Here is a 23,895-nt window from a genome sequence, read left to right as displayed (position 1 = left end):
GCTCATCACACATACCTTTAGCTTTACGTAGTAGATAAACACTTACTTCTTTTCTTTAACCTATAACCTTCGTTTAAATGCACTGGTGTTGATTGTGTGAGTACTTTGAGGGCAAAAAAAATTCCTTGTATTTGTGCACGTACTTTGCCAAGAAAACTGATTCTGATTCTGATGATAGGTGTTAAGAATGGAGTCGAATACCTTTTTAATTATGTTTATGCATTTTCTGAATATCTTTCTAAGGCACAGGAAAGGAGGAGGAAAGAAACATATGATAGATAAACTCTTCAGACTGTTCTGTATAGACTGTTAAATATGAACTGGATCAAATATAAAATGTTTGGCAAAGGAAGCAGATGCATTATTTGTGTTCTTTGGATTTGTGTACTATGTTTTGGGTCTAGAGGGCTGTGCTTGTATGTTTGTATACTTGTTGTATTTCCAGTGTGAAATATCTTCTGGAGCATTATTTGCGGGAAGTTTATATTTAATGTTTGGATGAGGTTTATGTTTGACTAGTGTCTAGTTTTCTGTATCTCTGGAAGATGCTGATGTTAGATGATGGGAGCTTACATGCCGTAATGTTTGATCTGTTGTCTGAGTAATACCATGATAATGGGATGGGTTATGTAGAGACAAAAACAAATGTTCATCCATCCATCCATCCATCCATTATCTATACACCGCTTAATCCTCACTAGGGTCGCGGGGGAGCTGGAGCCTATCCCAGCTGACTTAGGGTGAAGGCAGGGGACACAGTAAGCCAGTAGAAATGGTCAAAGCGAGCTGGGTTCTGACCAAGAGCAGAGGACTTTCACCGTATGTATATTAGTGTTCAGTTCAGTAGATGGCCCTGAACAGCAAGAAATATTTACCATTTTAAGTGAGCTTGGCAAATAAGTACATTTAATGTCTGATCTGCCACCTCTGGTGTGGACTAATGTTCCTGTTGTGTTGGTCCACAGTGTAAGTGGAATAAGTGTGATCACTCCTGGTGGCCCCCTTCACTTTTACTCTCCTCTTGGCTCATTGTACGGTTCTAATCGCTGGCCAGCTGTACGCTGCTGTGTATTTACACCACAGGGTAGTTAAGAGAACAAGGCCACACACTGGCACTACGCATTGTAATCCCACTGTGACACCAGAACTCTGTGTGTATGTGTGTCTTTATGTATGTGTGCTTGACTGTGACTGTGCACACTCGTCTGCCCAGTGCGTCTGCGTATGTGCTAATTTGCTTGTGTGGGTTTTTGCATTTGACTGTGGACTTGTTTGTCTGGCCTCGCCTGCTGTTTGCATCTCCGTGTGCTTTAATTAGTATGCGCTTTTGCATCTAGGCCTTTGTGATTTGGCACTGGCACTGCATGCTGGCGAGGCATAAAAGATTTGAAGTCTGTCTGTGCTAGTCATTCAGCCTTAATGGCGTTAGTTACACAACTGAACTGAAGTCCCCGCTGCATAAATGGGTGGCATTTAGAAATATGAGCAAGTCTGATGGCAGTGAATCATGTAGCACAGTGCTGCAGAGCATGTCTGGAATGACTGACATTGACATTGACCCAGATGGGCACTCCTCCTGAATGGACAGCGGCTGAAACTTAAGCAGTGCTAGCTCAGTGTCAGGAAAGGGAAAACAGCCTGGCTCTGTGGGTTTCAGCACTAACAGTAGTGGGGGAGAGGGGCTGAGTCAGGGCCCTTGTCTGCTGCTGAGCCCGTCTGGCAGGGGGAGTGCTGTGCAGTGAAAGCCTCCGTTTATAAAGAACTTCCACCCTGTTTAAGTGGAGCTAGCACCGCTCTGTTTAGATTTGACAGTATGCCCACTGTCAACCTAATATGTGCCATGTCCTCCCTGCTAACATCACAAAGGAGATTTCAGTCAAAGTCCTCTGGTCCTTCAGGACAGTGGACAGCTCTACACCTTGATGCCGCTCCAACTCTTGGGATGTTATTTTCCCAAAAGGAGTTAAGTGAGTTCAGGACCACGGACAGCAGCTCCCACAGTCAGCGGCATGAGACTCACTGCAGAGGAACACTGGCTGTCCTTCAGCTTCACTTCTAGATCACTCACTCTGTCTCTACTTCTATTCTGTTTCTGTGCTCCTACCTTCACCTGGGCTGTAAAGGAAGTTGGCAGCCATTTTGTTATTTTTGCGTGAGTGTGAGACTGAATGTAGAAGCAGTTGGGAAGGGTATGCAGTTATGGAGAGAGCTAGAGAGACAATGAGTGTCTCTCTCAGCACCTCTTCGCAGCCCTCTTTCATGCCTCTCAGCCTGGCTCAGCGATTAACCCTGAGTACCCCGCTGTCCCCGCTGACCCTTCTCCACACAGAGCCACAGCAGTACATTGACATGCCTCTCAGACGGCTGATTACCAGCAGTGGGTGTGCAAATGGTGTACACATCAGAGGTGAAAGTGTGCACAGATGCTAATTCTCTCTTTTTTTGCTTGTTCTACCGTTACTTCCTCTTCTGCTCAGACTGAATCCAAAGGTTCCACTCTGATGCCTTGTTGAGGTGGAAAAAAGATGCTAGAGAGGGCATACAGTTCTTCTGTGGCGTGGGGATGAGGATGATAAGCTGCTGCCTTGCTGTGTGTAGGAGTTTGTTAACATTTGAATCTCTCACAGTTTGTTTCACAAGTGCTGTAATATCTCATTGGAGAAGCTGGTATGTCTGCAAATCCCTCATGCCAATATGTGATCTGCGATGTTTCATTGTGGAAACTGGATGGGCAGGCTGTGCATCAACAGAGCTGAAATATTCCTGCTCTTTGAAGGCCAGTCAATAATATCTAATTTGTGTTTTACATGAGGACAATAGGAACTACTTCCAGTCCACCTGCTCTTGTCAAACACTGCACATAATATTTACAATTAGGTTGAATAATGAAGTGCCTCCTAAAAGTATTAAGGTTCATTGAATTATCGATAACTTTGCCTCTCTCCTTCTCTCCGCTCCAGCTCTGAGCCGGTCAATGATGCCCTTCGGCTTGATGCGTCGAGAGCTGGCCTGTGAAGGCTACCCGATCGAGCTGCGCTGCCCAGGAAGTGATGTCATCATGATTGAGACGGCCAACTATGGCCGCACTGATGACAAGATCTGTGACGCAGACCCCTTCCAGATGGAGAATGTGCAGTGCTACCTTCCCGACGCCTTCAAAATAATGTCACAGAGGTAACTATTGATCTGTTTAGATCTTGTGCGTGTGTTTGTGCAGAGTCAGAGCCTCGTATTGGCAGAGGAAACAAGATACTATTTCACACAACATAATTCCTCCAGAATTTCCTGCTTTCCCTCCTGAGGTGTAAGGCTTGGGCACCTTTGGGCAAATTGCACATTTTGAAAGTGAAAAGTAAATACAGCTCCTGCAGGAAGCAGTTTTTTTTTTTAAACAGTTGCATATTTAGTTTTTATTTTAAGTTTTTTAAATCATTAAGATTTTTAAATTAAAGAAAGAGACTTGGAGACTTTACTGAGCTGCTACTAAATAGTAGAAAGAATCATCAGCTGACAATTCCTAATGACAATTCTGGACATGATAACAAATTCTAACAAGCTCGTTATGTCCTAATAAGGAATGAAGTTCTGAGATTACAAACAGCACCCAAAGTTTACATATTGTTTAAGTATAGTGTAGTATAGTACTTTTAAGTATGTGAAATATAAAGGAACAGAGCATTAGCATAGTTAAAAAAAGGTTACGTGTTTGCTACAGAGCTTACATTGACTCTTATTCACTTAAAGAAAATAATTTAATATGCAGTTTGTCCATGAGTACCCAAACTTTTCAATACAGATTTATCTTGTGGGAAATACTGAAGTCAGCATCCTTTTTCTGAGCAGAACAGCACTGCATCCTGGCGAGAAATTCATGTGCATGGCTGTGAGAGGATGAGAATGCATATGTTTGGGATTGTTACAGGAGTATTTGTAGGGCTTCCTAACGCTGCTCTCTGTGTTTGCGCTCATCATTTGCTTCCTCTGAGCACAGATCAATGGAAGCCCTCTCCCAGCCATCCATCATGCATGTAATGGAGGCACTGGGTGCTAGCTTGTGGAGAGAGCAAGGGAGGGAGGGAAGTAGCAGGGGGTGGAGGAGAGAATTGAGAGAGGGGGTAAAGGAAGGAGAGAGACTTCTAGAAATGATGGGATGATAGAGTGACTGCAGCAGAGATTTGAGATATGAAGGGAAAGAAAGACTGCACAGGGGAGAAATGCTCAACGCTGGATAGAGAAGGATTATGTGTTGAGAATGAATGAGTGCGTGTGTGTGTGCGCAGATGTGTGTCCTGCGCGTCTATGTGTTTCTCGGGATGTGCAAACGTGAGAAGGCATGCGGCAGTGCGGTTTAGATGTAGGTATTATGTGCATATGAATGTTTTCCTTGTGCGTGTGGTGTAGAGTATTTGCCTTAGCCCCCCTCGTCCTTCCCTGTTCTCTCACCTCTAATTGCTCTCACTCACAATCCCCCAGGAGACGAGGCTGTTACGTCACTCGCCCTCTCTCTGCCTCTTCCCTCCCTCCTTGCTTCTCTGTATCCTTCATCCCACTCCTTTCTCCCCTTTCTCCCTCCCCCTCTCTTTCCCACCTCCCCTCGGGTGCACCTGTCACATGATCTAGTCTAGTGTGAAATTACTCCCTTCCCTACCGTTCCCTCTGTCTTTCAGAGCCTGAAGATGTTTTTTTAACCACTCTTCTTCGTCTTTCTTACAATGGCACTCGTCATTTTTTGTATCACTTACTTCCTTCCCTCTCTCTTTTCTCCCTTCCTCCCCTTGACTGTCTCATCTCACAGGTGTAACAATCGCACTCAGTGCGTGGTGGTAGCAGGGTCGGATGTGTTCCCGGACCCCTGCCCAGGGACCTACAAGTACTTGGAGATCCAGTATGAGTGTGTCCCCTACAGTGAGTACTGAGACCCCGTCACCCTCTCCAGCCTCCCCACCCCTCCTCACCCCATTCACCACCCCTCCCATCCCTTTCTCTGCCCCCACCTGAACCTCTTGCCCCCTCTTCAACCCCTCCCCAAACCCTCAAAAGAATGACATTCTTACACTGACATGTGCACACTTGCTCTCTCTGGATTTTCTCAACACAGTCAAAACAAAAACAGTCATTCCTCACCTGCTCTCTCTGTCTCTCTGCTCTTTCTCTCTCGTGCACTGCACAGGCACACACATGCACACACTCACAGAGCACTAAACCTTTTTTCTTCATTGACAGAGTGACGCACCAGTAGCTGAGAGGGATTTTCACATGGGGGAAGGTGCTCCACAAACACAGGGTCCGATAAGCACTTCACGCACACCCACTGCAAACATGGGGTCAGCCCTTATTGGCAATCACAGCAGTGTAACACACACCGCCCCACACTCACGCACTGATTAACTCGGGGGCATGCCACTGCCTTTATCTGGTGCCAAACACCTTTGCTGTCCCTCTGATTTCCAATAAAAATTAAAATTGGGCGCAGTGAGACTTTAAGGCAGGGGGTGTTTGTGTGTACGCCGCCCCTCACAATAGGAAATGTTAACACAAACTGCAAAGGGCTTATTTTAGACCCCATGACCTGGAGCACCACACATTTTAATGTCCCCATGGTAACAGCTGACTTCCTCACTGCACTGCTCAAAACTCCGTGGCAGGTGTGACATGTGCACATGCCTGCACGCGCACACACAAGTCTGCCTCACACTCGCGAAAGGGGGACACACGGTTGCTCTCTTTCCCGTCTCCCTTCGACTCCTCCTTTCTGAGCAAGCATGTACACACAAACAAGAGCACACTCGCACAGCCAAAGGAGCAGACACAGCAAGGATTACGTGGTGTTGTGTTGATCCTCGCTCATGTGAAAATCTCCGCTCAGTGTCCCCCCCCCCTCCCTCTCATGTATTATTACTCTCAGCATTGATCCCCTCACTGTGCAGGAGCACCTGGCTGGAGGGGAGGGGCAGTGGGGCTCCCCTGCACTGGGCAGAAGCAGAGTTGGGGTGCAGGAAAAGGTGGATGGGCGTATGAGGGTGTCGGGGTCGGGTGGGGAGGACAAGAGGACATTAATCATATCGGGGTGTGGGGGATGTTTAATTTATCAGGGGAGGGTATGGGATGATTGTCTCTTTTTTTTTTTTCCTTAGGTGCAGATGCTGTGGTGAGCCACAGGACTGAGATCCAGCCAAACCACTAACCTCCTTTATTCTTCTTCTTCCAACCTCTCACTCACGCTCACTTTGCATATTATCTTTCTCAGCCATCATCACCTCTCTTCGTCTCTCTTAACTCCCCCTTTTCTGAATTCTCCTTTTCTATCTTTCACTGTCAGCCTGCACTCCAGGGTGTTAAATCTTTATCCATCTTCCTATAAAACTCGTTTTTCTTCTATTTTTGCTCTCTGTCCGTCAGTCTACCACAGTATCTTATCACTCCATTCTATCCAGTTTCTTCTACTGTCTCTGTTTTTTGTTTTTTTTTACAGGTTGGACAAATATTTAAATATGCAACCATCCAGGGACTTTCAAGCACTTCTTTCAATCTCTGCTCTTCCTCTGCTCAGTGGTTTTGTGTCCTCAGTCTACCTTTTGAGAGACTTTGTTATGTCAGGTTGCAGCCCCAGTCACAGATAAGAAGTTGGGTTTCTTGCATTGGGGATTATTCTTTGGTGTGAATCTTTTCTTCACAGCCTTCCAAGTGGCAACAAGTGTTCTCCTCAAGTGTCCTCTAGCCTCTGTTCCCCTGCATTTCACTCGATTTTAACGGCGGTCACGCTGACCCTCTATAGTGACGTGACTTTGCTTGTTAGTCCTCTGATAGTTGGAGAGATGCTGTAGCTTGGTGTCCTGTGTTGTATCAGCAATAGAGGGTCAAGGTGGCGTAGCTTAGTTGTACCTGCTTTCTTCTCCTCATGCATTCTACCCCTGTCTTTTTCCCTCTGACTGCACAATGGAGCTTGTTCTCTCTCCGCAAGGCAATCAAAGGGATGATTAAATAGCTGCTGACTTGCATTTTTCGTCCCCGTGTTTGGAAAAAAACTTTGTTGATTGCGTCTGAAGTATGGCGCGGCTTAGAAAATTGGAAGCTGATCCCTCTATGATGAAAAGTCCCGCCTGTCTGAGGTGACAAAAAAGAGCCAATTACCCCTGTCCTCTGCCACTCTCCTCCGCTAAGGAAACGCAAGCGTGCTCCACTCATTCACACTCCTACACAAAAATAGAAACAAGTATGCATACACGGGTATGCACACAGCCCGCACCGAAGGCTGCTCTACGTATTTGTGTTCGTCTGACAAACTAAATACGACCTGACACATTCAGACTCAGAGCTGGAACTGTTCATCCCAAAACCTAGTCACCGTCGCACCACACGCCACTCAACTCGGCCACTTTTAATTACCAGGAGAGGGGGCGCGTCGCTCTCCTCAGTTCTGCCTCAGCAGAGATTTGTCAAGATTAATTGAATTTGCTGCTGCTAATCGCTCTGGTAATGCCCCATCGTTCACGTCTGGCTAGGGATGCTGGGCACTCTGGTATCATCCGAGGCTGACGCATGTTTTTCGTTGGTTGTCTCGACAAAAAGGTGAACGGCAGAGAGATGATATGTTAAGCCGGTGTGTCATACCAGCTGAGATTGTGTGCAGTCGTGTTGATGGCTGCGTGTGATGTTTGCATCTGACAGGGTCCTCTATGTGAGTGGCGCCTGTGTCACACGGACGCCATGTTGCCAGTCACCTGAAACGGCAAGGTGACAGCCAGAGCGGAGCTGACACGCACACACACACACACACACACACACACACACACACACCTCTGCTGGCGGCGCTCACACGAGCGTCCTGAACGTGTGTTTGTGTGTTGCTGTGTGTGGGATCGCCTTGGCAAAATACAACATCCGCCAACAAGTCAAATCATATCTCATCGAGTAAAAAAGCCCTGCAAGGCCCCCCTGCCACGTAGCATTGTTTTTGCCATCCGGAACAGAGCAAGACAAAATGGCTCAACTGAACTCTCATTTCACACTGTCACAGCCTGCTGGATTCCATTAAGACATCACAGATCCGTGGACACAGCTGCAGCATGTGTTTACTGCGGTGAAAAGCCTACACTGCAGTCTTAACACAGATGTACACCGAGTCAAAGTAAATCTACCCCACGAGAGGACTCTACCTGTCCCCCTCCCTCCTCCTTCTTCAGGACACAGTTCTACATCATTATTGATTCCTAATGCTCTCCATTGGGACCATCCATGCCAGCTATCCCAGAGCCATTAGACCTGGTGTTGTGCCTCTGCTATTTCATCAGCTGTGACTTATCTTGTTAATATGCACAATGCAGGTAACTGTACAGGCAGTACAGTAGAGATTCTGCAGAGCATCTTAGCTTTACTCCATATCCTCCACTTTTCCATTCATATTTTGTTACTCTGCCGCTGTTTCACTTTAGAAAATTGATTCTTCCCCACAAATGTATTCAGCACTGCCTATTCATTATGAGACATCGCTTTTTGGACACAAAGCCGCTGGAAATGATAGTTGACTTGTCGGGAAGAGTTTGTCAGTAGAAGGAATAATGGCATTGTAATATGACAAGTTTTCAGGGGAGGAGAGGAAACACTTTGATGTAGCTGAAAATGAAATTCTATTAATATGTATAGGGACACCATTAGACGTGGGGCTCATAAATGTTTGGTGAATGAGAAGCAGGAGTCTTTGCTCAGGCCATGGAAAGGGATGACTCCTAACCGTGAAAAATGTAAGTGCGAGAAGGAGAAAACAGAGAGGAGGGGGGGGATGAGGACGTAAGAAGCCAGAGAGGACACGCAATCTCTCAGCTCTGTAAAAGAGACAGAGCTGTTGTCCTGCAATGCTCCGACAATATGTGTGTGTATTTGAGAGAGTGTGTTTCTAGCTGTACTCATTAGTGTGGGAGTAATTGATAGGGTTGTAGAGAGCGCTGAGCAGAGTGATTAAGGGGAGAGAGGGCAGTGGCTTATTTCTCAAAAGAGCCCTGAAAGAGAAATGTTGAATGAATCAGACAAACAACCAAGGTGGCCTTAAACTAACCTTCAGCTCTCTGTGAGGACAGTTTGATGAGTTTCTGTCTCTTTTCTCTGTTTTCTGTGTGTGTGTGCGTGTGTGTCCCGAGGAATGCGTGATGATCTGGTGTGTGCCTGTGCTTTGTGTCTATTTTTCAGGACAACCAAGAATAGAAGAAATGGAGTCAAGAGAAGTCTTCCATCTCCTTTATGTTTTTTCTTTCTCTCTGCAGCATTGAAGAGGTTTTATTTTCCCTTTCTGTCTTTCTCTCTCTCTCTCTCTCTCCATGCCACTCGCTGTGCATCACACATCATTTTCCTCCTGCTCAGATAAACCCACTCTGTATTTAGCTCGCCATTTTTTAAGGGCTCATACTTGCATGAAGTGGAGAAGCTCAGTACGTGCGGCCAGAAGATCCCTCGACCATAGGGGGAAGCTCCATATGTTTTGGCTCTGCTGGATTCTAGTGTCTCCATGCACCTCCTGCAGCTGCTTCAGTGACGATGAAAGCTCTGGATGCTCTATGGCCGGTCTCTCCCTCCCCTAACCTTGGAGCTAATGATTGCACTCACAGTTGGTGGCGGGGATGTAACGCTTTTTTTTTTTTTTGCCACCGCCCCGGCCTCTCAGTATTTGCACTCGTTGCTTTGCCATGTTTACTCCTCTAGGCTGCAAATGGCTTCCATTCCCCAGGTCTTCGTGGAGGTTGTTTGTCCAGTTTGATCTTGGCATAAGATGATAAATGATTAGGGTGGCTGCTGATACCGATGCTGCCTCTGCCAAGGTGCAAGGCCGTCCCCCACACAGCTCAGAGTACTGCTGCTAACAGTCCGTTTTACCTTTGTTTTGCCTGCTGTTTGTCTCTTTACATCTATCTGTCTGTCTCTCTCTCTCTATTGGTCTTTCTCTCACTTTTTTTTTTTCTTTATGAGCAACCCTGCAATGTGTCGTGACAGTTTCACAGGACTCCCCCGGGGACATCAGACTTCCCACGACACATACACAACAATCTCGCTCGCAGCGGGGATCCACCAGCCATGTGCCTTTTGACACGTCTCTTCCCGAGAGACATGAAGATCCACTCGCACACCACTTGTGCCTCGGCAAACACAGAGGAAAGGCGGGTGTCAGTGCTGTGCTGTGAAAGGCGGAGCTGAGATCCTTGCGTGCTCCTCCTCAAACGCTGCCACATGACAACAGCGTCATGGATATTGAAGGAACCACACCTTACCTGTTCGAGTCAGCTGAGGCCTTAGTGTGACACACCAACCTATTGATTTGTGTGTGATGAGACCGCTGTAGACATTTCTCTCATCTCTCTTTTGTCTCTACCCTCTTTTTTTTTCTCCCCTCCCCCCAACTGTGTCTCTTGGTTTCTGTCTGTGTTTCTGAGGCGTTCCACTCTGTCAAGCCCTCCCTTTCCCCTGTTGTTTGTTCTCTTTTTCTTTGATGAGCCAGTCTCGGCCAGGCAAGCCAGCAGCTCCCCATTGATTGGATGGTCGATGGGTTGAGTGTTTTTGCTGGCTTCTATAGCAGGCATCCTGACTCTGTAAATTGAGCAAAGCCAAAAGCACTGCTTTCTTTAGATCAAGGGACTGCTCTAATGTCAACACAGACTGTGTTTGGAAAGAGCGCAGGAGAGAGGGATTCAATGATCTTGCCTAAGACAACTAGTACAGATAGAGACATATTCATCACCACCTTTCCATCCACCATTCCTGCATCTCTTCCTCTACCTTTCCCACTCTTTGTTTACTTCCACAGCTGAAGAGGCCTACGGCACAAAGATGCTCTCCCATGGTTTCTCTCTCCACCAGGTTCCTGGAGCTGCACTCGGGGCATAAGGGAAAATGGGAGGGAGCGAGGGAGGGATGTGGCAATAAGATGGGTGGAGGTGGGGTCGAGAGTGTGTGGTTGGGGGTGGATTGTTTTGTTGGGGGATTATTGATAAATCTGAAATGAAATGGAAATGGATTTAAACCCAGGTCAGGCCATTTTCCCCTTCTCATTTTCCATTTGAGCCATCCTTTCTCTGAGTAGCCAACCATAACACAGACAGATAACTTGCTTTAAAAAAAAAAAAAAAGACAAAGAGAAAGGACAGCATTTTATTTAATCTCAATTTTCTCTTTTTTCCTGCACCTCTGTTTTTCTTTCATTCTCTTTACTTTCTCTCTCTCTCTCTCTCACTCTCTCTGTCTCTCTCTCTCTCTCTCTTTCTCTCTCTCCATCTTACTGTCTTTCTCTTGTATCTTTCTATCTCCCTCTTTCTCCTTTTTCCGATGCTTGAATAGAAGTGGATCAAAAAGGTAAAGACCACAATGAACATAACAACCACAGCTCGCCCCTTCCTCCCTCCTCCTCTTCCTCCTCCTCCTCCTCCTCCTCCCTTGTCTCCCTTCCTCCCCCCATATTCCCTCCTAACCCAGCACCTTGTGTAGTGGTCATGTTTGATGTTGATATCCCTCCCTTTTCTTTCTCGATCTCTAATCGCCTCGTCTGCCCTTCTCTTTCTATCTCTCTTTGACTTGTAACCAAAACTCTAAAATCCTTCTAGATTTCCTCCTTGGTTCTGATGACATCAGCCTGACCTGCACGCATGCACACACACTCACACTCACACTCACACTCACACACACACACACACACACACACACACACACACACGGAAGGTCAGCCCAGTATCTGTGAGAGATAAACGAGAAATTAACTTCATTCCTTTCCTCTATGAAGTAGCACATCTGAGCCTAAGTGTACAGAAAACATGCATTCATATCATTTCGTGGATGGCAAATCTTTCCTCTTTTTTTTTCTCCATCCCTTTAAAAAACCATTTTCATCTTCACAGTGTTGCCTCACACACTTGACAATGCACATCTCTCATTATTCAGACCTCATATTCACATTTCTTGGATAGTGTTCCACTCATTTTGCTGCTGCGATTTATCTATCCCCACAGATCTAAGAAAAAACTTTCTCCTCTCTCTCTCTCTCTCTCTCTCTGGCTCTCTCTGTCACTCTCTCCCTTTCTCTCTCTCTCCCTCTCTCACTCTCTCTCTTTCTCCCTCTCTCTCTCTCTCTCTCTCTCTCTCTGGCTCTCTCTGTCGCTCTCTCCCTCGCTCTCTCTCTCTCTCTTTCTCTACACATTGTTCAACTGCTCCTTTTCTCCATACTGTGTCTCTTCCCTCCTTTTATTTTTTCGTTTCCCAGGACCGATTTGTCGTTGCTGTAATATTCAAGGCAAAAACATTGTGTTAAAGATAACACAGTAACTGGGCAAAAGTTGCTGTCAGATCATTGTTACAGTATGCCATTTCCAGGTTCTTCAGCATCCTCTCATTCTGTCACTATTCATTTTTTAATCAATCACAAATCCATTTAACTCCTCTTCTTTCACTGTCCCTTTACTTACTGCTTATTTTTTCTCCGTTGTGTTTCTCATCCTCCCTTTCTCTCGATCTCTTTCTCTCGTCTTTCTCTGATTGGTTTATCTCTCAGATCGCATCTGGCCATCACAAGCAGCCGCAGGCTCTTTTAAGCATCTCTTACACTTCTTTTCCTCCTCCTTCTCTCTCTGTCTCTTTGTACAGTTTGTCACTGCCACCTCGCTGTTTTCTTTATTGCACATGCACAGTAACCCCCTACCCAACCCCTGACCCACCCCACTCCCCCTTCATTACCTGCCCACATCAGTCCATCCCCTTTTGGTACCTTATGTGTTCAAGGAGAGGGGATGGGGGAGGGAGGTGTATCCCCCTTTGGGGAATGCTCTGGCTCCTTGTAATGGCTTCTCTGATGCAGTCAGGCTTTGCCACAAGCACTCCTAAAGAGCCCCAATCAGCATGGTCAAGCACCTCAATCACAAGCTTCTTAAAGAGCAAAGACAGACCTGACCCACATCCAAGGTCAGGACAAGAGTAGTGGCCAGCTTTCCAGCTTTCCAATGAGCCTTAACTCCCCCTCTCAGTCCCCCACCCTCCTCAACTCTCTCTGAACCCCCCTACTCACATCTGTCTCAGTCTCAGCCATTTCCCTGCCTGGCATCATGGCTGGATCCATATGTTGGAGGAATTAACTCCTACAGAGCTTGCCATTAACCGGTTTATGGAGCCCTTTGTCTGTCGTTGTGTCCATAGCTTTTCATTAACATGGATCATTGTCTCACAGTTTTCTTCCACCGCAAGCAGCCATTTTAGCTCACTCCCCCTGCTTGTGGTGGAGTAGAGAGCTACAAAACACCTCCTCCTCCTCCTGCTTCCACCTCACCCAACTGGTTATATTTATTTACTACTCTTCCTCCCACTAACACTAAAATGAATACCCCTCGACTGCTGCTAAACACACTTCCTTTCTCTGTTTATGGCTGAATTAATATTCCAGACTTGTGTTTTGCCCCTGTCTGTCAAATTAATCTTCACTGATTGATCAGCTGATTGACAGATTGGGTTCGGGATGGCGTGCATCGTGAGGTGATGTCACTGTTCAATGAATGTCCAACACTTTGTCAACCCACCTACCTACTGTGAGGCTATTTTAGGATGTCAGGCTATTATGTCGGCGTCAGCCGCCTTCTCCTATCCCATCATTCCCTCTTTCCCTTTACTCACCCTTTTTGCTGACAGTCTAGCAGGGTACACTACCCACATCATTACAACATTTCCTTTATCACTGGTGACAGGACCAAACAAGAGTTTTCTTATGTCCAGTTTGTTTGCTTCTGAAGGATTCGAGGCAAGAAAGAGAAGCAGTGTTAGACTACTGTGCACAATCCCAGCATTTCCATTGAAGGTGGGATTGAGGAGCAAACAAGGACAAAACCATCACTCGCACAACCATCAGTCTCTGCCTGTGATTTAGAAAAGTGAAAAGGAATGAGAGAGAAATCATTGCATTATGTGACAGGAAAATACAAAGAATGACTGTGAATGGAGAAAGACAGAAAAAGCAGTTGCTATAGAGACGATGAGTCAGGCAGCATCCCCTCATTAGGAATGACCCACCACACACGAGCACAGTCATGTGACCAAGGTAGTGCAGACACCCTTTTCAGTGGCACAGGGAGATAGGGAAGAGTGTGAGAGGATTGACTGTACATGCAGAAGTCGCTGCATTGTTAGAGCCAAAGAACAGAGAGGTGAGTGAGTGAAGCAGGTGGTCATGAATATAAAACACAGCAGCTGGTTTCAGGACTGTTATGGAGAGACAGTATCTCTAAGAGACCTGATTCAGAGCAGGAGGGAGGAGGGGTGGGGGGCACTCAGGGCGGTGGCAGGCTGAGCTAATGTTACAGCCATGCAGGCTTGTTGTTACCCTACCTCTCAAGTCTCAGTCAGCTAGTATAGGGTAAGCTCCTCTGTCATCTACTGTATCTGCAGCCTGTAGCCTCTGCAACTGTGTCCTGATCAACTTTCCTGTCACTCAGTGTCAGCTTCACACCGAGGCAGATAAGACTTTGCTTTCAACGGACACTATCTCTTGCTGTTGCCTGCTTTTGGTCTCAGTGAAGGGTATTCTCTGGGGTGAATGTTTGGGTTGATAAAGGTGCCAGTTTGACACCTGCCTCTTCCACTCTCTGGACAGTGTGTACTTGCATGCATTGTTTGAAAGCGTGTGTGTCCTAAGGGTGTATGTGTGTGGCTGTTTGTGTTGTATTGTGTTTTTACTCCTAAGACCTGATCCCCCTTGTAGTCTAAAAGGAAGCGGAAACACATTGGGAGCCTATTCCTTCTCCTTCCTTATTTCTCTCTTCTTCTCTCTGTCACTATTTGTCACTCCTCAGCAAATTAACTCACTCCTAATTCTCATTTCACAGGAAATAACTTATTTACTCTCTCTTACTCCACTTTTCTCTCTTCTCTCGTTTGCACACACAGAACACGCTCACATCCCTCTTTGCGCTTTCTTTCTCCTCTGTCTTTCTAAACTGCACACATGCATGCCTCTCCACACAAACACACACAAACACACACAGACACAGAAAGACACTCCTACACACACACTAATGGGCTAATGAATGCACCGACATACCATCAGGAGACTCACTGCACACTCATGCACACACACTAACCCTTAAAGCCCATTAACTGTCCAGCATGGATGCAGGGTACCATGCCATGCTCCATTCTGCCCCCTGCTGCCTCTTTGCTGCACCTGCCAGTAACAGGTGGGGGATTCAATTAGAACAGCATGCTCTCAGCAGTCAGTCCTGTGAGCACGCCATGACTGTGGACTGGACTGGGCAAAGGCTCGGGCCAGCAGAGCCTTTAGATCCCCGTAGGTAAAAAAAAAAAAAAAAAAAACCCCAGGAGGAGGGAAAAAAAAAACACAAACACCACAAGGACGCCACTTAAGAAACAGCTGCCAACCATTGGCAGGGGGTGTTTAGATCATCAAAGTCGAACATTAACCATCACCATGATGCTGTCACATCAAACATGAAAACAGCATGGAGTGCAGAAGACAACCAAAATGAAAAGTCTAAATTTAGCCTAAAGCTGTCAGCGCTCACTTTTAATTGCGTTACCAGTCGATCACAAATGGGTGCTAGACACAAATGGGAGATATTAACTGTCATTTTCAGGAAAGTTCTGGAGCTTTCATCACTTTATGCTGCAGCCTCATATTGACAAGTAACAGCTGACCTGTGCCTGGGAAAGGGATTATGGAGATAAATAGTCAATTATTACAGCAGTATTTCCCAGTATGTGTGGCAGTAATTGGCATGCTAGAGTATGATAGCTACAGCCTGGGTTTTAATCCCTGATAAGGTAAGTTCCATTAGCCATCTGGCTAGTTTATAGGGTAAAGAAGTGTTGTGTCTGTGCTGTCTAGTGACTTCACTGGGATGATCATGACTCCAAGATTTCCCTCCGCATCCAAACAGGAATTAATCTATTAATCTATCTATCTCACACAATCCCAGATGGCTCTACTACAGCTAACCTGCTCTAGCCAGACTAGGATAATGCCTAATCTCAAGACTTATGCCTAATGCTTAATGCCTAATGCCTAATACCTCATTCATACTGTGGTCATAATAGCCTTTTGTACTATAGACTCCACAGCTACGGCTTGGCTGCTCTGGCTTCCCGCTGCTACAATCACCCTTCACAAGTTAGAAGAAGAGAGAGAGAGAGAGGCAGAGCAAAGAAGAGGCAGAAAGAGCTAGTAAACAGGAAGGCAGCCAGGAAGGCTGGGGAGCGCAGGTCAGAGTTAATGAAGCCCCCTAGGCAGGGTTTGCAGGGTGTGAAGCGTGGCCACTGTTTCTGTTTGGCCTGCGAGTGTGTGAATGAGCATGTGTGTGTGCCTCTTGGTCTGTGTGTATAGCCTAGAGGCTGTTGATGAGCCCCTTTGACACTGGGCCCACCCAACGTCCAGTTCATTAGAATAAACTGACGTGCACTGATCGCGCGGGAGAGCAGGGAAGAGAGAGGAACATGGAGGAAGAAGGCAGAGGATGACAGACTGCTTCTGTTGTCTCTGCTGCACTGCAGTTTTATTGGGGTGATGAGCTCAAAAGAGTACAGACTGGTTCCAATTTAGTACATGGCTGGAAGGTTAGGTGCAATAATGAACAGAATCACATAGTATTTTTGGGAGGAAACTGTGTTGGGCTCCATTTATTGAGAGTAAATTGTATTGCAGAAAACAACTATTTTTGGGCCGTAAAAGATTGTTGTTCTTCTCCGTCTCTTACCTGTATGCAATGGCAAGTCATGACTTACCATCATATTCTGCCAACATCCCAATCACAAACAACTTATTGTCATATAAGGAGGTTTAATCTGGACATGATTTTTTATTTTTATTTTTTTTTAAATGTAAAGGGCAGTGGTTAAAACTGGCATCCACAAAGAATATACAAAAACAAAGTTAATTTGTAAAACAATGAAACTAGTACACTTGGATTCATTTCTCTGCTGTTAATGTGTAATGTTATGAAGCTCGACAGGTCTCACCTGTGCAATTTGACAATCTCAGTCATGTACCAACATGTTTATGTTTTTGTGCACTGAACTCAGCACTATAAATCCAGTAATGTCATGTTTGGTTTTGATTCTGTAACTGTCATTATGGCAAATACTAGCCGCTCCCATCAGACATAGGTTCAGCCTTCAATTCAGAGGCACTCCAACACATGCTGGGTTTGTTTCGTACTGACTATACAGCTGCAGTACTTGACATCAGTTAGTGGAATTTAAAAAATCTTGTTAAAACTCATTCAATCATGCTGTTGCTGTACAGTTATTTTTATTTTTTTAAATAATTGGTGAAGTGACCGTGAGTGTTGTCGTAGAGGCATTACAGATCTACTCTGCCTTCTTCTGCACTGTAGTGTTAATCAGTTTCACTGTGTTGTGACAAAAGCAAAAGATGCTTGTGTGCATATTAATGCTTTTCGAACAGGTCATTCTTTTCTTGATGGTAGAGAATAGGTCTCCATGTTTGTTTTCCTTTGTCCTTTATTCTACCTTGAGGCAAAGTGTTCCTGGCTTTGTTTATGGGTCACCTAGATACAGAGCCGTTCTGCTTGCTGTTTGTTTCTCTATTTACAGTACTATTGTACTTTTGAAGGAGTGTCCTACTTGTATTGGTTGTTTTTTTTCACTCATAGTTTTCTGCTCCCATAATAACTCACCCTTTACAGCCTTTGTTTGAAATATTTTGGAGCTGAGCGCCAGATTTAACCATTGCTCTGAACATTATTTTGCATATTTTAGTAACCCACATTCATATTTGCAAAGCAAACACTTCAGGCATCAGTACTTTCGAGCAAACATTTTGGTTCCACAATGGAGCATGACAAGCCTCCTTCTTGTGAAGAGTCTGTATTCAGTGTTTGTTTACGCCTGAGTTTGATTAGATTCCTGTTTGGTTGCCAATTTCAGTCCCTGTTGGACCACCACCCCATCCCTCCACACAGAACAGGCAAATTCCTAAGTGGCCCAGCCCCACAGATCACCAGGCATTATCAACGACACCATGACAGAAAGCAAAAAGAGAAAGCTGGATTTCCGAAAGCCTAAAGTGACTCCTCCACCTCTCTGTTGTGATTCTTCTCCTGCACCAAACTCCATGCAATATTCAAGACAGTTTGAGCCTAGACTGATCCATCACTCTAACAGTCACTGTGTGACAGTGTATGTATGCCTGTGGGTGTGTGCATGCGAGTTGTGTACTGTCCTTGTGTGAATGGCAGCAGCCTGTGTCTGTCTGTGCATTCGTGTGTGCATGCCGTCTGTATCCAAATGTCCCTGCAGTGTCCAATTAGTTCAGAGATGCATTCAATCATGAGGTGACCAGCAGGTGTCTGGTTCTGTTGCAACCCCAAGCCAAAGAGGCACATAAATAAACTGGCAGAGGAATACGAGGGGACTCCTCAGCTGTTTTATTCTGTAGTCCCTCCAACTCTCCTGCCCTTGCTCTCACTCTCTCTCCCTCCCTCCCTCTCTCTCTCTCTCTCTCTCTCTCTCTCTCTCTCTCTCGCTCTCGCTCTCTCTCTGTGTGGCTGGGACCTCTGTGATGTCAGAGTGGTGAGGATGCCAGCAGCTTTCCTCATAGATCACCTGACACGCCCGTTGGTCCCAGGGTACTCCCTCTGTCAGGCAGGGACACATGGCGTCAGCCAGCCAATTTACACCGGTCCCCAGTGAATGACCTCCACCTGCCTAAAATGGACATCCTCTGTGCGCGTGCGTGTGTGTACTTGTTTGGTGTATACGGACTGTGTATAAGGGTCTTCATGTCTGTTTGGAGATGAGCTGTTGTTCGGCTGTGTATTTGTGTGTGTGGTGTGCATGTGGGTGTGTGAGCCTGAGCTGAAGTTGCAGAGAAAGGGGAGGCCTAGCCAACCTCACATCTTTACCCCAGGATGCTTTTTTCTTTGAGGCATTACTCTTGACTGAGAGCCAAATTTGAGTCCTAATAAAACAAGCTCCACAATTACTGTTTTACCACCCAGTGGCAGAGCAAAGAAACAGAGGCCTTTGAAATAGAAAATGCACAATCAAATAAAACTAGGCCAAGATAAATTAGATTAGAGACTACATCTAAGCCGCAGCGGCAGCCAGAAATCTCCCATTTATCATATCCAAACGTTTTCCGACCACAATGCTGAACTTCTACAAATGAGCTTTTATATGTTCCTTCATTTTAAATCTGATAATGTACCTCACCTCACTCCCCTTTCCTCCTCTCTCCCATTCTCCTCCTATTCTTTGTCTCCTTTTCAATTCTCAACTTACTTTTTTCTGCTCACATCTTTTCTCCATCCCCTCCATGTCTCTTTCTTCTGTTCTATATTCTTTGGTCTTTGGCCTTTTCCCATTTCCTCTCTCCCTCCCCTGCCATCTCCATGATATCTTTCATTTCTGCAATGCTTTGTTTTCATTTTGTGTCTCTTCCTTTCTTCCCCTCTCCTCCTCTCCGCTCCAAACACCCCTCCTCTGCTCCAGTATTTGTGTGTCCGGGGACGCTGCTGAGGGTGCAGGTGCCCAGCTCTCAGCAGGAGGCAGAACACCAGGCAGGGGCATGGTGTAAGGATCCGCTGCAGTCTGGAGACCGTCTGTACGTCATGCCCTGGACCCCCTATCGCACTGACATGCTGTATGAATACGCCTCCTGGGAAGACTTCAAACAGAACCGAGCCACCACCACCTACAAGTGAGTGCGCCTCCCACTGTCGAGGATGATCAAATGGCATCTGCTGCTGTATTGATTAATTGGCTTTTCATGCGGATGTGGTTGGTGATAGCAGAATGGTCCCACTGTGGTGTCTGCGTGCTCACCATGAGGCCATCTTGTGCCATGCAGAGTAGATAAACTGATTTGTTCATCTGAATTTTTGCCCTACTCACGAGGTTCTCTCTCAACAGGCTGCCCAACAGAGTTGATGGCACAGGGTTTGTTGTGTACGACGGTGCTGTGTTTTACAACAAAGAACGCACACGAAACATAGTCAAGTATGACCTACGTACACGCATCAAGAGCGGTGAAGCGATTGTCACAAATGCCAACTATCACGACACCTCGCCCTACCGATGGGGAGGGAAGTCGGACATTGACTTGGCCGTGGATGAGAACGGCCTCTGGGTGATCTACGCCACTGAATCCAACAACGGACGACTGGTGGTCAGCCAGGTGGGTTAGCATTGATGCACAGAAGGGGATGAGATGCAGATTATGAATGCAGGAGTGGATTAAATCAAAATCTCATTTGACTAGTCAGGCAAAAATCTCATAAGTCGCACGTGAATAATGTACCATTGGGATTACACAAGTACACTAACAAATAAGATAAAGAGATGTTGCTGGACAAAGAAAAGAGTCACATAAACATAATCTTCAAAAGTTTAAGCATAATTTCATATCTCATCATACCAAAGCACTGGTTGTCACTGATATGGTAAATATTTAGTTTGTTTATTTTTTTCTGATTTCAAACATTGCGTGATCTAGTAGCTTATAATTATAAAATTGTGGCATTGCTTTACCGCCATATACAGTACTGCACATATATTTTTAAACATATCATACTGCTTATCTTCTGTAGTACAAATTCACATATCGTCGCCGTGCTTACTCGGCAATCTCGAAAATGTGATCCATCACTGTAAACTGGGGAGCATTCATATTTTAACACCAGTTGGTTCTTTGTTTCTTAACAAACAAAACTGCAATCAGGCAGCAAGTTCCCACACAAACAGAGCTTAAATTAATGTGTTGTTCAGACAGACGGGTCCCATTTATTATCACTATCTTTGACCTTAGCAGGAAATTGTTTTTCAAACTGTGTAAGTTAAACTATCCATCTAAAATATCAAACCCTGCATGAACTATTAGAGTGGAGAATAATAAAGCGACACAGTAATAAACCACAAAGTGATCACTTTCAACGTCGATGAATTTCATTTATTATTTTTCCTACCTCAGACTCATAGAGGTTTCTATCATGCAGTTTGGAGGTGTTTTTCCAACATTTGAGATTCCCCTTAATTGGGTTATGTTAAGAAAAACCATAATAAACAACTAAACATATTTACAAGCTGCACAAATAGAAATTGATGTCAAGAAACAAGATTGTATAACCTCCTTAACCTCTTGAACTCTGTGTACTCCCCCAAACTGAGCCATCCCTTCCAACTCTCTAGAACTGTAGTTTATACATTGAGTTTTTACCAAGTTAAGCATTTCACCTTTGGCACAGGTGAACCCGTACACCCTGCGCTTTGAAGGCACCTGGGAGACCAGCTTCGACAAGAGGATGGCATCCAATGCCTTCATGGCTTGTGGAGTGCTTTATGCTGTGCGGTCAGTCTACCAGGACGATGACAGTGAGGCAGGTGGAGACTTGGTGATGTATGCCTACAATACCAATCGTGCGCGCGAGGAACCTGTCAACATTGCTTTCCCCAACCCCTATCAGTACATTTCCTCTGTGGACTACAATCCTCGAGACAACCAGCTTTACGTCTGGAACAATTACAACGTGCTGCGCTACCCGCTGGAGTTTGGACCACCAGACCCCACCACTGGTAAGGAGTGATCCTGCAGAAAGCAAATGGAAACAAAGCATGTGAGACATTTTGTATTTGTAAATCGAATTCGCTTACCTCTTACAACTGCGCTACAGGTTTAACCTATAACTAAACTGTAAAGGTCTAAAGCCAAGCTAATAATTCATAAGACTGTAAGATGAATATGTACACGCTAATAAAATTAACCCATATTCTCTTGACACTACCACAAGTGTCATAAATAGGATTTAGGAGTACAGACCTCACAGTATTTCCTTCGAAGAAGAAGATGTGGAAGAAATTCTGTATTTTGCATATATCAAAGATGAATTCATTAAAAATCATCAGATGTATTAGGAATGGCTGCATTTCTCTTACCACTATTTTATATCTATAAAACATGAGATCATTAAGAAGAATCTTGTTTGTCCAGTGAGAGTGGTTGTTTGATTTAGTAAAACACACTTTTCATCATATAAGTAATTTACTATGCTGTAATGCATAATGATGCTTTTTGCTTGATCAAGGAACACTTCAAACAGGCCATGCAGCCTGTGTTTATCTGACATTTGGATGCCTCAGATATCTAATCATTATTTTTCCATCCCCAGCCATAGTTACAGTAAAGAGTAGCCTCTCAGGTATGACTGCTGGAGCATTTCATATCAACTTCACTGTGTCATGGATAATGAAAAAGTCATTCCGAAATGATAAGGGGGAGGATGAAATGGGAACGCCACACTGCATTTTGGCAGTCCATCAGTATGAGAGGGTGGTTTGGATGTACTGTATATCTGAGCCGCATAAAGGCCTGTATGAAGCTCGGATTAGGCCCAGAGAGAGACGAGGCAGAGACAGACGGGCGGCAGCACTCAGAGAGTTGTGCACCGACTCTGCGTTTGATCAGTTAGGATTTTGTACTTGTGATGTGTTGCTTTTATCTTCGCATTAGGTTTGGTTGTTAGTGATGGTGACTTCTCTGATACATTTGATAAATTATTTACTTCTCTCAGACTTGTGATGATGCTTTCTCGCCATCTCCTCCCCTGCTTCTTCTCCTCTCTCTGGAGAGCAGGCTTTGAGAGCCTCAAAAAAGTATTTGTCACCCCAATTATTGTCAGAGTAACTTTTGAACTCAGCTTCTGAGAGACATCTTACATTCACATGCATGTGTCCTTCATTCTCTTGATCTCTTTTCTTTGGCTTTTGCTGTCAGGTTTTGCTGCTCTCTTATAAAAGCTCTTACATCCTCTGATAAGTCTCTAACTCACCCTGTTTCTCATTTGTCTCTCTGAAATACTTGGGTTCTCTCAGGCCCTCTGACCACCACCCAAGTGACCACCACCCTTCCAGCGAGGCCGTTTACCTCCAGCGCCAGTCCCTCTACTGCCCGGCCTCTGGCCCCCACCTCACGTCCAATCGGCTCCATCAACAAGCATCCTGATCTTCGACCAATCACAGCCACTGTGCCTGTCACCCGCCGACCACCCCGTCCTCCTCAAGGCCCAGAGCCTCATGTGTGCGAGGCCAAGCTGGTCCGTGGCGTCCCGTGGCCCACCACACAGCCAGGAGAAACAGTAGACCGCCCTTGTCCCAAAGGATCTCTTGGTGAGGACATCTGCATGTGGATATTTTTAAACATCCATGCGTTTTTCCACTCCATGAAACAAACAACACGTGTGTTTCAAGTTTCACTGTACGTCCTACATGCATGTGGGTGTATGCAATATATATCTGTGCACGTGTCCAAATGATCAGCATGTTTGTGCTCTCACACTCGTGGGGGTTTTTTTCACTGTTGCCTTCTTCTGTCCGTGCTTCGGTCTCACCAGTAGGCACAGTCCCCTAGGACTCGCAGATGAAAGCTTGTCCTCCTCCAATGAAAGGCTCATCTCCCACAGAAACAGAGCTGATTGAAAGTGGCGAATAATGAAATGAAAGGCCACACAACACAGGCTTCACCTCCCTTCATGCTAGCTGCTATACCTCTAAACATCCAGCCATAAAAAAAAAAAACTCTCTAGTCCCAGAAAAAAAGCCCCCCCCTCCCCATCTTCTCCTCCACTCCATTTTGCTGTTTCTTTATGTTCGCTCTGTGTTAAATTAGCAGCTGGCTTAATTGCCTCGTCTTGGCACAGCTCTCAAACCTAATCTGTGGTCGATGGAGGAGAGTATAGAGAAAAGTGGGAGAGAGGAGAGAAAAATCAGTGGGAGAGAGAAAAAGGGTGTATAAAATGCAACGGCACATCTGCTCTGATCCTTCTACTACTATGAAGCGATGCTGCATTGTCTCTGTCGTCTCTGCTCTTCCGATCTGCTTCTCCCTCCCTCCCTCCCTCCCTCTGTGGTATCTCT

The 23,895-nt window shown here is 45.5% G+C and overlaps 1 protein-coding gene across 1 annotated transcript in view; it reads left to right on the top strand.

The window, feature by feature from the left end:
• Nucleotides 1–2,968: 2,968 nt before the first annotated feature.
• Nucleotides 2,969–23,895, top strand: part of adgrl1a (adhesion G protein-coupled receptor L1a) — a 38,029-nt gene continuing 17,102 nt past the window's right edge. The window contains exons 1-7 of the mRNA XM_008291176.1: nt 2,969–3,174; nt 4,796–4,905; nt 11,320–11,334; nt 19,480–19,687; nt 19,900–20,164; nt 21,231–21,558; nt 22,855–23,148. Of these exons, the coding sequence (XP_008289398.1) occupies nt 2,975–3,174; nt 4,796–4,905; nt 11,320–11,334; nt 19,480–19,687; nt 19,900–20,164; nt 21,231–21,558; nt 22,855–23,148 (1,420 nt within the window). The 5' untranslated portion in view covers nt 2,969–2,974. The remainder of the gene's footprint in view (nt 3,175–4,795; nt 4,906–11,319; nt 11,335–19,479; nt 19,688–19,899; nt 20,165–21,230; nt 21,559–22,854; nt 23,149–23,895) is intronic.

This window comes from Stegastes partitus, unplaced genomic scaffold, assembly GCF_000690725.1.
Source record: "Stegastes partitus isolate 25-593 unplaced genomic scaffold, Stegastes_partitus-1.0.2 Scaffold721, whole genome shotgun sequence".
Classification (NCBI taxonomy): Eukaryota; Metazoa; Chordata; class Actinopteri; family Pomacentridae; genus Stegastes; species Stegastes partitus.
The sequence above is the reverse complement of the archived record's forward strand: the minus strand, read 5'-3'. Positions and strand labels throughout refer to the sequence as shown.